This window comes from Solenopsis invicta, chromosome 11, assembly GCF_016802725.1.
Source record: "Solenopsis invicta isolate M01_SB chromosome 11, UNIL_Sinv_3.0, whole genome shotgun sequence".
NCBI classification, from domain to species: domain Eukaryota; kingdom Metazoa; phylum Arthropoda; class Insecta; order Hymenoptera; family Formicidae; genus Solenopsis; species Solenopsis invicta.
The window spans coordinates 325,230-337,843 of NC_052674.1; the positions used below are offsets into that span (position 1 = coordinate 325,230).

Genomic DNA, 12,614 nt, shown 5'->3' on the forward strand with positions numbered 1-12,614 from the left:
AGTTGAATACCGCCTTAAGGTGCGCGTGCATGCGCGTTGCTTCGTGGCGGGAACCGCATGTGGCGCACTGTGACAAGGTACGGCACGCGCCGGAAGCAAACGACTCCAATATGGCGAATGTAAGGGACAGCGATACATCGTTGTGGCTACATAATAAGCTTGGTACGTCGAACGATAGCTGGACCGGCAGTTCAATTTGCTCGCAACTTAATGCCGAAGTATTGCGGAACATCAAGGATTGTTTTCCCGACCTGCAGACGCAGGTCAAGCTCAAACTACTCTTGTCGTTCTTCCACATACCCAGGCGCAATGTTGAAGAGGTAAGCACTTTTCTATTCTGATATTTTCGTTTTTTGATGAGTATCGCTCTTCTGAAATGCGCTTGCTCTCTGCAAGGTTGAAATTATTAAAAGATTCACATTTCTCTAGCTAGCATTGTCTGTTTATGCGTACTTGTCATTTATTTAATTTTTCATAATTATACGATGTTTTTGAAATGCTTAGTATAAAAACTACGTAGGATTAATATTTACAAGAATCTACGATTGTCCTATTCGTTAAGTTGGAAAAATTATAATTTCTGTATAAGATTTATATCACAATTTGACTTTCCTGAACATATCTATTACTAGAAAATTTCGTGGATCTCTTTAATAGAACCACAATTTTTTTATGTTAATACTTATTTTACTAAAATTTTATTATCTATGAACTTGTGTGTATGTGTGTGTGTAACAGTGGCGTGTGGAACTGGAGGAGATCATTGAGGTTGCATCTTTGGACAGTGAGCTGTGGGTATCGATGTTATCCGAAGCGATGAAGACTTTTCCATCAACTGGTTCTTTAAATACAGACATCACTGATCTAGATGAACATAGACCAATTTTTGGCGACTTGGTCAACGATTTGCGGAAACTTTTAAAAAAACAGAATGATCCTGCTATGCTTCCCTTAGAATGTCATTATCTTAACAAGACTGCATTGACTTCCGTGGTAGGTCAGCAACCCACTCCAGTCAAACATTTTACTCTCAAGAGAAAACCAAAAAGCGCAGCTTTGAGAGCAGAATTGCTTCAGAAAAGTACCGATGCAGCTAATAATCTCAAGAAAAGCACAGCTCCCACTGTACCAGTGAGAAGCAGAGGAATGCCACGAAAAATGACTGATACAAGTAAGTGTAAATTTATAATTGCACGTGGTACTTTATTATTTTTGTCATATTCGTTATTTTTATAATATAATACACTACATGGCATTTGCTTGGATTTTTCAGCACCTCTAAAGGGAATTCCAAGCAGAGTTCCAACAAGTGGTTTTCGATCTCCATCGCTTACAAACACACCTATATCTAACAGAACATCGATCAGCAATAGAATTCGTAAGGATGGCGGTATTAAATTACTGGACATTAATGAGCAACCTCTTGGATACGCACAAGCAAAAAAGAGGAAAAAGATGTTGGAGATGGAGGAGCAGCAGAAGAAAGTCGCAGAGGCGCAAGCAGCTGCCGCAGCTGCAGCAGCTTCAACGGTTACACCAGTCGTGGAAACCCCGACGACTCCGGAATACGCGCAAGGATTGGCCTCGATAAATCCGCCTGCTACGCCTGTTGCACCAGCTGCAGTAGCTACAGCCCAACCCTATTCTGCACCGAGCACGCCAAGCAGCATTTCTGTTACGACTACACAGCAAACACGTAAGACTAACGTTGCAGTTGTCATAAGGGCCATGCTGTTTTCTGTTTGGATTTTAATTAAGCATCTTCTATTGCACAGCTACTACGTTAACTACTACTACCACCACAACTCCCACTACTGTACTAGTAGCTGCACCGACGGTAATAACGCCAGTGGAAAGCACACCAGTCGCTGTGCAAACAGTTAGACCGGCTCAGACAGTCACGCAGATTCGTATACAAACTACCACACAACCTAATGCGGCTAACCCAAGAAAAGGTCTATCTCTTACGGTAAGTTACATGCACATTAAATTTAATTGTATATATGGTAAATACAAGATTCTTACTGTTTATTGTTATTGGATTACAGCGAGAACAAATGCTGGAAGCACAAGAAATGTTTAGAACTGCGAATAAAGTAACGCGTCCAGAAAAGGCTCTTATCTTAGGTTTTATGGCTGGTTCTAGAGGTAAGTGTATTTTCCACAAGTATATCTTTCTCTTTTATACAGTTCATCAATATTATCAATTGCTTCACTTGCAGATAATCCTTGTCCAAAATTGGGCAATATAGTCACAGTGATGCTTTCGGAAAATATAGAAGAAGTAACACAATCGGATGGAACGAATGTTCCGATGTTGGTCGAAACTCATTTTCAAATGAATTACACGAACGGCGAATGGAAGAGGATAAAGAAAAATCGACGTATCGTAACGGAGGAATCTACATCAACGTCCACTCCCGCGCCGAATGCGACCGCCACAGCTTCCAATTGAAAGGACTTGTTCAAATCATAGGATCTATATAAAGTATTGCTTTGTGGTTATTAGAGGATAACGATTATGATCGTACGTCTTCTTAGTGAATTGATAAAGACGTTACCAAATTAACAATAATTTGATTCACGTTTTTATAAAATTTAATAAGAATCGTTAAATAGTGATTTTTAGTTGTAAATTTCCCTATAAAACTAATTTCTCCATTTTCTAACATCAAAATTATATAAGTCTTAATAATTTTCATATACTGAAATTCACTTTAAGAAAAAATCTCCAAATTTGCTCTCAATTTTTCTAACACTTCCTCTTTAACGCATACATTCATATAAATATGTATATGATTTATAGCGCATTATTTGTGAAATTTACATATATAATTTTTAGAAATTATATGCAATGTGAATAGTCAAACGTTTGTTTAATAGTACTGTTATATTAAAATCTATATATCATATACAGATATATGAATATATATATTATATATACATACATGTATATTTTAATAAGAATGAACATAAGACTTCTATAATATTGTTATTTGAATAAATATGTGATTATATCTGTGTTTTATGCGTCTGGTTTATGAACAGATTTTTTACAATTTGATTATGATTATATTCAAGTCTTATCACTTTTCTATCTTTTTTTATATGTTAGAGATAATTTTTATTATGGATTTAGTTTTCAAAAATTAGTTTTTTTTTTAAATTAATGTAAATAAGGAGTTATAATTTTATTAAGTAAACTCTGCTAAATTTTTCCTAATTTTATAGTTATTTCCATAAGTTATGTAAATTATATAATTTCAAAATTGATAATATTTTGCTATTAGTGAAAATTTATGGAATTTATGTTCTACACGTTATACGCGCGTCTACACACTACACTCTCAAGGGCGTTTCATAACCTTATTCTGGATTTCTCCGTGGCGCCGGTTGCGAAACTTGAGGTAACGTGTCGGTGAGAGGTTGGCGAAACTTCCTGCACCTACGATCTTCGGTTTTGCGAATTTAGGGTGTATTATTTATTTTTATAATGTTTCGATTATTCGCTTCGCTGTGTACACGAAGTGGAACACTGGTAAGTGCTATTAAACTTAATGTGTATCCTGTCACACGTTCAATCAAGTTCCGGCGTTTTGCTGACTCATCGCATGTAATGCGATTAATTTTGCACTGCATTAACATCTCGATATAAATAAAAGTACAATAATCATCGTTTCTTCAATCTGAGCATGTTTGTAGGTTGTCAATGCAACTAGTTCGCTGGCGAAAACTGACAGTACATCGTTGGTGAGAAGTGCCCGTAATTTCACAGTGAGTTCAAAACTATTGAGCGATGGGCCACAGGTTCAGAAACCCGCTCCGGATTTCTCTGGTACCGCAGTAGTTAAAGGTGATTTTAAGGAAATCAAATTGAGCGACTACAAAGGAAAATACGTCGTTTTGTTTTTCTACCCATTAGATTTGTATGTAATTTTGTTTTGGTCATTATTTCTACTGTACATCGAATATAACTACAATATTCAAATCTTATTTTCTATTTACAGCACATTTGTTTGTCCGACGGAGATAATCGCATTTAGCGAAAAGGTTGCAGAGTTTGAGGCTCTGAATACACAAGTAATCGGAGTGTCGACAGATTCCCATTTCAGCCACTTGGCATGGATTAATACTCCGAGAAAACAAGGTGGCCTCGGGGGAGACTTGGGCTATCCTCTTTTGAGTGATTTTAACAAAAGCATATCGAGTAAATACAATGTTTTGTTGCAAGACTCTGGTATTGCTCTCAGAGGTCTCTTCATCATAGATAAGGAGGGAGTTCTTCGACAGTTTTGCGTCAATGATCTTCCAGTTGGCAGGAGCGTCGAAGAGACGTTAAGGTTGATCAAGGCTTTCCAGTTTGTCGAGAAACATGGTGAGGTATGTCCTGCCAACTGGCAGCCAGATTCTAAAACCATCAAACCGAATCCAAAAGATAGCAAACAATACTTTGAATCGATTAATTAAGCGTGCATTTAGAGCTTTTGTTCAAGGGATATATATATATACAACATGATAGATTATAATGTAATATAATATTAGATTATGGCATGATGTAATGTATATTATAGTTCCAATATAGTAGGATTAATGTTGCAATTGATTATACAAAATGAACAAAATTTAAAGTAATTATATACATTTTATCATAAAACAATATATCATATTTATATGCTCCTTCCATACTTGTTTGTGTGATTTTATATAAAATCTTAAGAGTGGCTAGTAAGAAAAACATGAGCACATGCACATGTACTTAGTACAGATAAATTTAATGCATATAGAGAAAAAAGCATGTCGATTAATGTAATTTTTTTCTGAATAGGAGATAACATGTGGGATATCTTGGAGATTTTTTCATGTTGCAGTTAATAAGCATAATAGGATATAAACATTTATACTTAGAAAATCGGTATTTACATTTTTCATATAAACTGACACAAATAACAATTTTTTTAATTTAGAGAATTATACGAATATGTAATTTAAAATTATTAGGAGATATTTTTAATTTAATTTTTACAAAATATAAATGTTTAATAAGCACTTAGCAAATTATTTTTAACGACTATTTAATTCACGCCAAAATGTAATATATGAACAATTAGTGTTGGCTTCTAAAATTACTTTAAAACGCGAAGGAGGGGAAGAGAGGAGAATAGAGCAAAAGGTATATGTATTTATATATACATATATATTTGAGTCGATGCCATAAGATAATTAGACGCATACAGTGTAAGGTAGATGACGGAATTAAAAGCCGTAGTACCGAGAATATCAGTAGGCAGGTAAGGCCTGGCGCGCGTTGTTGGCGGAGGCTGCTGCTTCTAAAGGCTGCTCATGATAAATTTAGTAGAGTGAGCTTATTATTTCGCGAAGAGAGAGGATATACCCGCGTCGGGGCACGACGGAGTCTTGGGGAACGCCCCCAAGAAAGGAGACTAAAGTAGCTAGAGAAAGAGAGAAGTGGAGATGAAAGCCGCTCTCGGGAAAGCGATGAGCCTAGGACGCGTCGCGAGAGCGTCGAGAGATCGCGAGAGGGAGAAAAACCGAAAAGCGACGCCTGAGATAAACGGCTCATCCGTCGTTCCTCCCTACGCGTCATCCCCACGCCAAATCCAATCCCGGTTCGTCACCCCCGCGTGCGCATGAAAATCTCAAGACTAATCACATTCGCGTCTCACGATACCACTGTGCATCAACAAGTCGTACGTCGCAGCGATGCGACCTCGTTATCATTGCAAAATATAAAATTGAAGGAAGAGTATATCAGGGAGAAAGTGAGACTTTTTATTTGTTTCTATATTATTTTTGGAAAATATTTTCATGTGAAGGTAATTAGGTTTTGACAAAAATGTTGAAAGATAAAATGTAATTTATATTCCTTACATCTGTTTTTTTGTATCAAAATACAAATATAGAAAGCCATTTTGATATATATTGAAGTTCTCTTATTTTATGATTTCATTAGTATTTGCTTCAAAAGCATATTTCAAATCATGGGCAATATTATCCTCAGTTTCACTGAAATAACTTGCTTTGTACTCCAGTAATCGCGGTAAAAGATTGCAAACGTAATCGTTCGATTCACTATTATATTTTGCCGATTAAGTGGTCAGATTATATCGGCATTGTATTGCCGAGTCTAATCGAGGGATTTCTTGTCCACCGCCCTCGGTTTACGGTCCTTCCATTGTGGGACAATCGAGCGCGTCACAGTAAGGTTTCGGCTTCTAATTGTGCTGGCGATGGTACCCTAAACGATGTTAGAAAGCGCCATACAAATTCTTATTTTTGTAAAAAAAATCGTTATATCTCGCATTCTCAACGATAGCTTATCCATTAAATCCAATTGGTTCGCTTCTCAAGTTTTAAATTAACATTCGTAATTAAGAGTGTTGTTAGGGGGAAGTAAAGCTGCTTTATGCTCTCTATTCTGATTTAAGTATGTTTACACTAATATTATTATGATCCTAATGATTGTCGTTTTCGTGAATTTCTATGGCTCCGAGGAGGATCTCTATTGCCGACACGTCTTTAGCATTTTAAGTATGATAGAGAACCTGCGTCGTTTGAATATAACTCATCCCAAGTCCTCCTCCCAGCCAGCCAGCCTCTTCAAGACGCCTAATAACCTTCCTACGCGACTGCTCGCGAAAGGAACATTTTCTTAAAGGAGTATTCAGGGCGCGCCTTGATGACGGCTATAGGTGGATATTATAGTAGCGGGGCTTACCCTTGGTGGTTTGCTACTTCCAGGAGGGAGTAAGATGAGTAAAGGAGGAGCGGACGGAGTACTCGTACGGGGTACGGGGGTTCGAGGCGAGGAGACACGAAAGGCGGCGAAAGGGGAGGAAGAAGAACGGGTAGCGGGATCAGAGGGGAACGCACGGTGAAGGGTGATAGAAGGGTGGAGAGCGCGGAAAGAGGCCGAGGGGGCCGGAGGCGTGCATCCATCCATATCCATCCCGGGGTGGCTACCGGGACTTTGATTACTTGTTTTAATCTTCCGACTGCCGACTGGGCGAGCATCTGTCACTCAAAATCCGTAATTGCGCGCGGAAGCCGTCCCCCCCCTCCCCTTCTCTCGCCAGTCCTTCGAGAGCCACATCGGTTCTGCTTCCCTGCCTATTACTATTACTTCCTTATTGGTGTCGTTTAGCACTCTCGCTCAACCGCGAACCGCGCCGATCGCGCGCGGGCTGGCGGATTGGCGGGCTGCGCTCCGATAATCTCGACGCTGCTGCCTGTAGTTAGGTCGATTTTGAAGCCAGGGCTTTTTGATTTTGTACAGAGTTAGTCGAGTCTTTTAGTCGAGCAACTCTTGCGTAATGCGTGGCGATAAAAGCATCCGTTATTTTTTCTCCGAAAAAATCGAAATATTAGCAAACAAACGATGCTTTTTTCGATATTTATTAGTTATTAAAAAATTTGATTGTGATGACGAAATACATACTTCTGTACAAATTTATTTTTACAATTTACACTACGTAAGAGATAATCAAAGTAAAGTGGAGATGTTTGCGCAAACTATATCAACATATTTTTAAGAGAACTTTTATTTATTTTATTTTTCTTTTATACTCGGTCCATTGAGACGGCTTGAAAAGATAAGTAGAAAAAAAAAGAAAAGCATTTGCCGGCCCTTGATTTGATGAATACGAGCAAGCAGTTACACTCCCGCAACGTGCTATTGAACAGTTAGGGATGAGTATTAAACGAACAAACCCCTTAGCTAGCGTGTCCGTCCCCGACAATCTATCACCTCGTGTATATAAATATACACGACACTGCTGGTTGCTCATCAGTTTGATGAAAAGATATTCCCGACACGCCATCGCGTTATGCAAATGCTTTAATTGTAGGAAATTCTATGAGCAGAGGCCAATTATGTCTGACTGTGCACTAACGTTAATCCTCGACCGCTACAATGGCGGGAATGAAATAGGATCTCGGTTGCGATATTGTCGAATGCACTTTGCCATTTTTCATAACTTTTATTAATTAAACCAAGAAAATGTAACGTGTACTTTCTTCACTTTGAAGAGTTTAATTTAATAAGATAGTTTTTTAATCACGCAATATTGTCATTCGCAGTTTTTTGTTTGTAGCTTCCATTAATTCTGAAAAAAATGTTATGTTTCCTTCATTTTGAATTATTAATTTTTTTCTTTAACAATGACTTGGACATATGGTCCTTGCAAAGTAAATAAAATTTGGAAATGTGTTAATAGTAAAACACTTTAAATAAACTGTACATATGAAAGTTGTGTGAAGAAGATTATATTTTTATTTATAATATTTTTATAGTTTATTCTATTATTAAAAATTAAAATATTAATGTTTTACAACATTAAGAAAAATCTCATTTTTTGTATAAATATTTAAATTATTCAAAATGATTATAGAGTTTTATTGTGTTTGTTTGCATAGTTATTTTATAATAAATAAATAAATTTTGTTTATTTTACAGAACCTATTTCTGCATCGCAATGAAATATATAAATCATCTTGAATATTTTAGGTACTTAAAAAAAATTATTTTCACTATTTCATTATTAATTATATTTTCATTAGAGCACATATTTACTTCTTTAGATAGAAAATCATCGCTAAATTTTTTCTACTACTTTCAAATGAAATATAAAGCAATATATGATTTTTTCATAATTTTCTTAAATGTTTTGAGAATGATATTTTATACATCCTTAAAAAATAAATAGAATTGAATGTAATTTAATTTCTTTAATAAGGCAATGTTCAATCGTGTCTGTTTTATATTAGAACTTCTTTTATCTCTTCATGCCGTACGTATTAAATTCACTCGTGCTTCTCAGGGTTAACCGAGACTGCCGCGATCTCTATTACATCTTCGGATAATACCCCCGCAGATGTACGATCGCGTAATCTCGGCGATCCCGATCATTGTAAGCGAGAAATAAGACGCAGGTCGAGCGGCGCGGCGCGCGTGGTCTTTCGATAGGATTTCTGCTGCTGCTGCTGCTGCTGCTCCTCTAATTGTCAAAGTCATTCGTCCTCTTCAAAAGGAACAGATGCACTAGGCTGTATTGAAGAACGAGTCTATCAGGGACCCAGGGGGGTCCCCGGTGCCCGTCTCTTGGGGTTATTTTCAGTCGATTATCCCCAGAACGTCGGGGTCAACGTTGTGCTTTAGAAAGTGAAAGCGCAAGAGAGCAGACGAGTCTATTAGCGCGGAGAAAGGCCGCGCATTTGCGTATATACACCAATCTCTTCTCGTGAATTAATTTCAATGCCGAGGAAATATTACGCAGCTCGTACCCAGTTCCCTTCCGCGCTCTCTTTTGTTCTCGCAATATGTGCGCTTTATTATTTTTTTTTTTTTTCTTACATATTTCGTAAAGGTACGTCGTGTAATTTTATAAATTGAGTATACTTGATAGATGACGAGTGATGATAGAGAAAGCTGTGTAAAAAAAATTTTTTAAACATCCGTACGTGAAAGGCATTTCGTAGTGAAATATTAAATTTGATAACCGCGCGTATCAAGGATCTTGATGCGTGCTCGAGGATCGTCGCACGTTGACCGCTGCGCTATAACATTTCATGTAGCACGTCGTTAGGAATATTCAAAAGGCTGCTACTTCAATTAAGGTACTCGGTTTAACACGAAAGAAAGAACCGCATATCGCATGTGCGCGGCGGGGTGGGAGGGCGGAGCGGTTGTACCTTATCTCACGTTTAATCATCATCGCTGACCCCAACCCTGACGACGCTCCTAAGCTGCAGTAATTACTTAGATGGACGCTTCGAAATCTTTGTCGGATCTGTGTGTAACGCGAAAAACAATCGGCCGACGATCTCTCGTTGCGACGATTACATTTAAACTCTTTCCGAGCGCTTTCTGAGATCCCGCTTGACTCCCACGCTCCACGAGATCTTCAGATTTGGAAATGAACGTAATAATCGTTGACGTACTGAATGCAGGAAAATAATAAGAAATAATTCTAAATAATTATTTAGATGATGTAGAATTAATAAAAATATCTTTTACTTATCGTTAAATTCTTAAATTCGACACACTATTTTTTAAGTTAACATTTATTTCGAATAGAAAAAAATCGAATAGTTTTCTTTTAACTAAATTTTTCTCGCAAAAGATGAGAGAGAGAGAGAGAGAGAGAGAGAGAGAGAATGATAGAAAAAACACCGATCGAAGTGATATACTGATGTTAGTTATAGCACGAGCGATTAGTTAACGATTGACGCGAATGGTAGCGACATCCGCCGTTCGATGGAAAGGCGGTTGATCGAGAGGTGGACTGATAGATAAGTAGGCAGGGGTATCTGTCTATTAGCTCTCCACCCTGATAACGGAGTTGCTGCTGATCCTCCTCCGGCCCTCGGGCGAGTGCTTCGTTAATTAATCTGGCAGCAACGAACTCGGCAGCTCAAAGGCACCCTTTTTCGCCCAGATTCATCCATCCATTTACCGATGGGCCTGTATCCGCGCGTGTACAAGCGCTCTTTCTCTCTCACTCTTTCTTTTACTCGCTTATCTTTCTTTCTCTCTATCTCTCGCTTTCGAGATAAAGGCGAGATCGAGCGAAAATCGAACGATCATAATTCGTACGGCTCGAGCTTGGATAACTCGGAAAACCGGAGAGTTCAAAGATGAAACTTGAAGCGCAAGAACTAAGCGCTGTAGTGCAACGACTTTGAGACAGATCAATTATTGTTTTTACAAATTTCAATTAAATGCAGTTTTTTACCACGTATAGTTGTTTGACTATAATTCCAGTTATAAATTCAGAAGATCGAAGTGATTCGTAAAGTTACGTATCGAGCATTGAAAAGTCTTTGAAAACTAAAAAGATAATTAATTGGCAATTTGCTAATTCTGAAACCAGTTTCGACTACTTATCTGAAACAGCTGATTGCTGCTTAGTGTACCTGAGCATTCATATTTATCCTTGTGCCCTTGTGTATTATCCGAACGGTAATACGATCAGCCGTGGTACTTAATTGTAATATGAGCGTTGTGAGCTTTGCGTATGCAGTAGAGATAGACGCATTGTGTGTTCGCAGATATTATGTGCGTGTTACGATGTTAGGCACTTACTTTGATCATTGTTTCTCTAAGTATTCATAATATAAAATAGAACATATATTTAAATGTGACTTGCGTGCACGCGCAAAAAATACAGCTACTCGTGCTAATGTATGTGGTATGTGTTAAAATTTTAAATTAATTCAGAATGATTACAGTTACTTTACGCAAATTAAGCATCTCTCAAAAACAATTATTTAATTTATATATTTGATTATTTTTGTATATTATAACCTTCGAACGTTTAATTTAAATATTTTATTGAAATCAAATTGTTAATATAAATATGAATATCATTCTTTCATTTTTTTTTCTTTTAGCCAAAATAACGTAAAGTATTAAAGTTTGAAAGAAGCTATTTATTCCACAGATCCACTTGAAAGACATTTTGCTATAATCCTTAAAAGCGCACGACATTTTAAATAAATAGATAGATAAATTATTAATTGATATCAAGTGCAGCGATATCTCGATTGAAAATATCCTTAAACTATTTCATACGATTTAATCAGGTATTCAAGGTAGTTGCTGGTATCCTCGACAAACGTCACGCTCACGCTCGCCGCAATTCGCATTTCCGATAAACGCGAGAGTGAGCATACATCGCGAAGTCGAATTCAGCATCAGGAAATCCGACGCTTGAGCAGGTCTAGAGAGATAAAAAGGAGCGAGAGGAAAAGAGAGAGAGAGAGAGAGGGGGGGGGTAGAGGGTGGCTGTACCCCACTGTACTCGCACCGCCAGATCGAATTGCTTTTCCAGCGGACGGACGGTCGCGAGATATCGGATGCGCGTGAATGTGCGTGTGATGCTCACATGCAAGTGCGCGTGTAACGTTAACGTTACAGACGAGGACGAGGAGAAGGAGGTGAAAGAGGAGGAGGAGGATGCCGTACGCGATGCGTGTGGGGTGCGGCGCGCATCGGCATAAAAGAGCAAGCGAAAAAGGGAGCCTCTTTTTAATCTAGCGACGATTCGCAACCCCCGGCTCCTTTTAGTTACGTGCTTAGTGCTTATACCCATTGACTCTCTTTCTCCTTCTCTCTCTCTCTCTCTCTCTCTCTCTCTCTCTCTCTCCCTCGTCCTCTTTTGCTTTTTCTCCATCCTGTTCCCTTCTTCTCTTTTTTTTGCCCTCTTTGTCATCGTGTCGAGCCGCGTATTTTGTACCCCGAGACGAGTTCTATCGTCGGTTTCGAGAACTGTCTCGATCGAATGCTAAGAACCGCGTGCGTTCAACTCGATGTCAACGAAAGTGGAACATCGCGAATCGTAATACATTGACGTACAGCCATTTGAATAATCACATTTTTGGAGATCCGATTTTACTCGCAATAATGTACATTTACACGTTGGACATTTAGAGCGCAATCTGATACTGTGTACGAAGAATAGATCTTCTTTTTTACATCCCTGAAAAAAATAGTGACCTCCTAGAAACGTAATATAATCTCAAAACGTTACATTTGACGTAAAGAACTGCTGTGAAGAAGTAAAACATAAGATCGCGAGGGCGATTAGGGATACACG

General features: G+C 38.1%; 2 protein-coding genes across 3 annotated transcripts; both read left to right on the forward strand.

The window, feature by feature from the left end:
* The first annotated feature begins 30 nt into the window (after positions 1-30).
* On the forward strand, positions 31-3,026 carry LOC105198806 (negative elongation factor A). Its single transcript, XM_026136269.2, is given in 7 exon segments — positions 31-67; positions 70-320; positions 739-1,171; positions 1,274-1,696; positions 1,776-1,969; positions 2,049-2,148; positions 2,223-3,026. Coding segments are annotated over 7 exon segments (1,644 nt in total). The 5' UTR covers positions 31-57; the 3' UTR covers positions 2,456-3,026.
* Positions 3,027-3,302: 276 nt separating this feature from the next.
* On the forward strand, positions 3,303-4,681 carry LOC105198805 (peroxiredoxin). Of its 2 annotated transcripts, none has more exons than XM_011165643.3 (3): positions 3,303-3,538; positions 3,703-3,926; positions 4,008-4,681. In XM_011165643.3, the coding sequence occupies exons 1-3, from the start codon at positions 3,494-3,496 to the stop codon at positions 4,465-4,467; spliced, it is 729 nt and encodes a 242-aa protein (XP_011163945.2). In that variant the 5' UTR covers positions 3,303-3,493; the 3' UTR covers positions 4,468-4,681. The 2 variants fall into 2 exon arrangements, with proteins under 2 accessions (XP_011163945.2, XP_025992075.2); XM_026136290.2 differs by having other exon boundaries at positions 3,333-3,538; positions 3,706-3,926.
* The last annotated feature ends 7,933 nt before the right edge of the window (positions 4,682-12,614 follow it).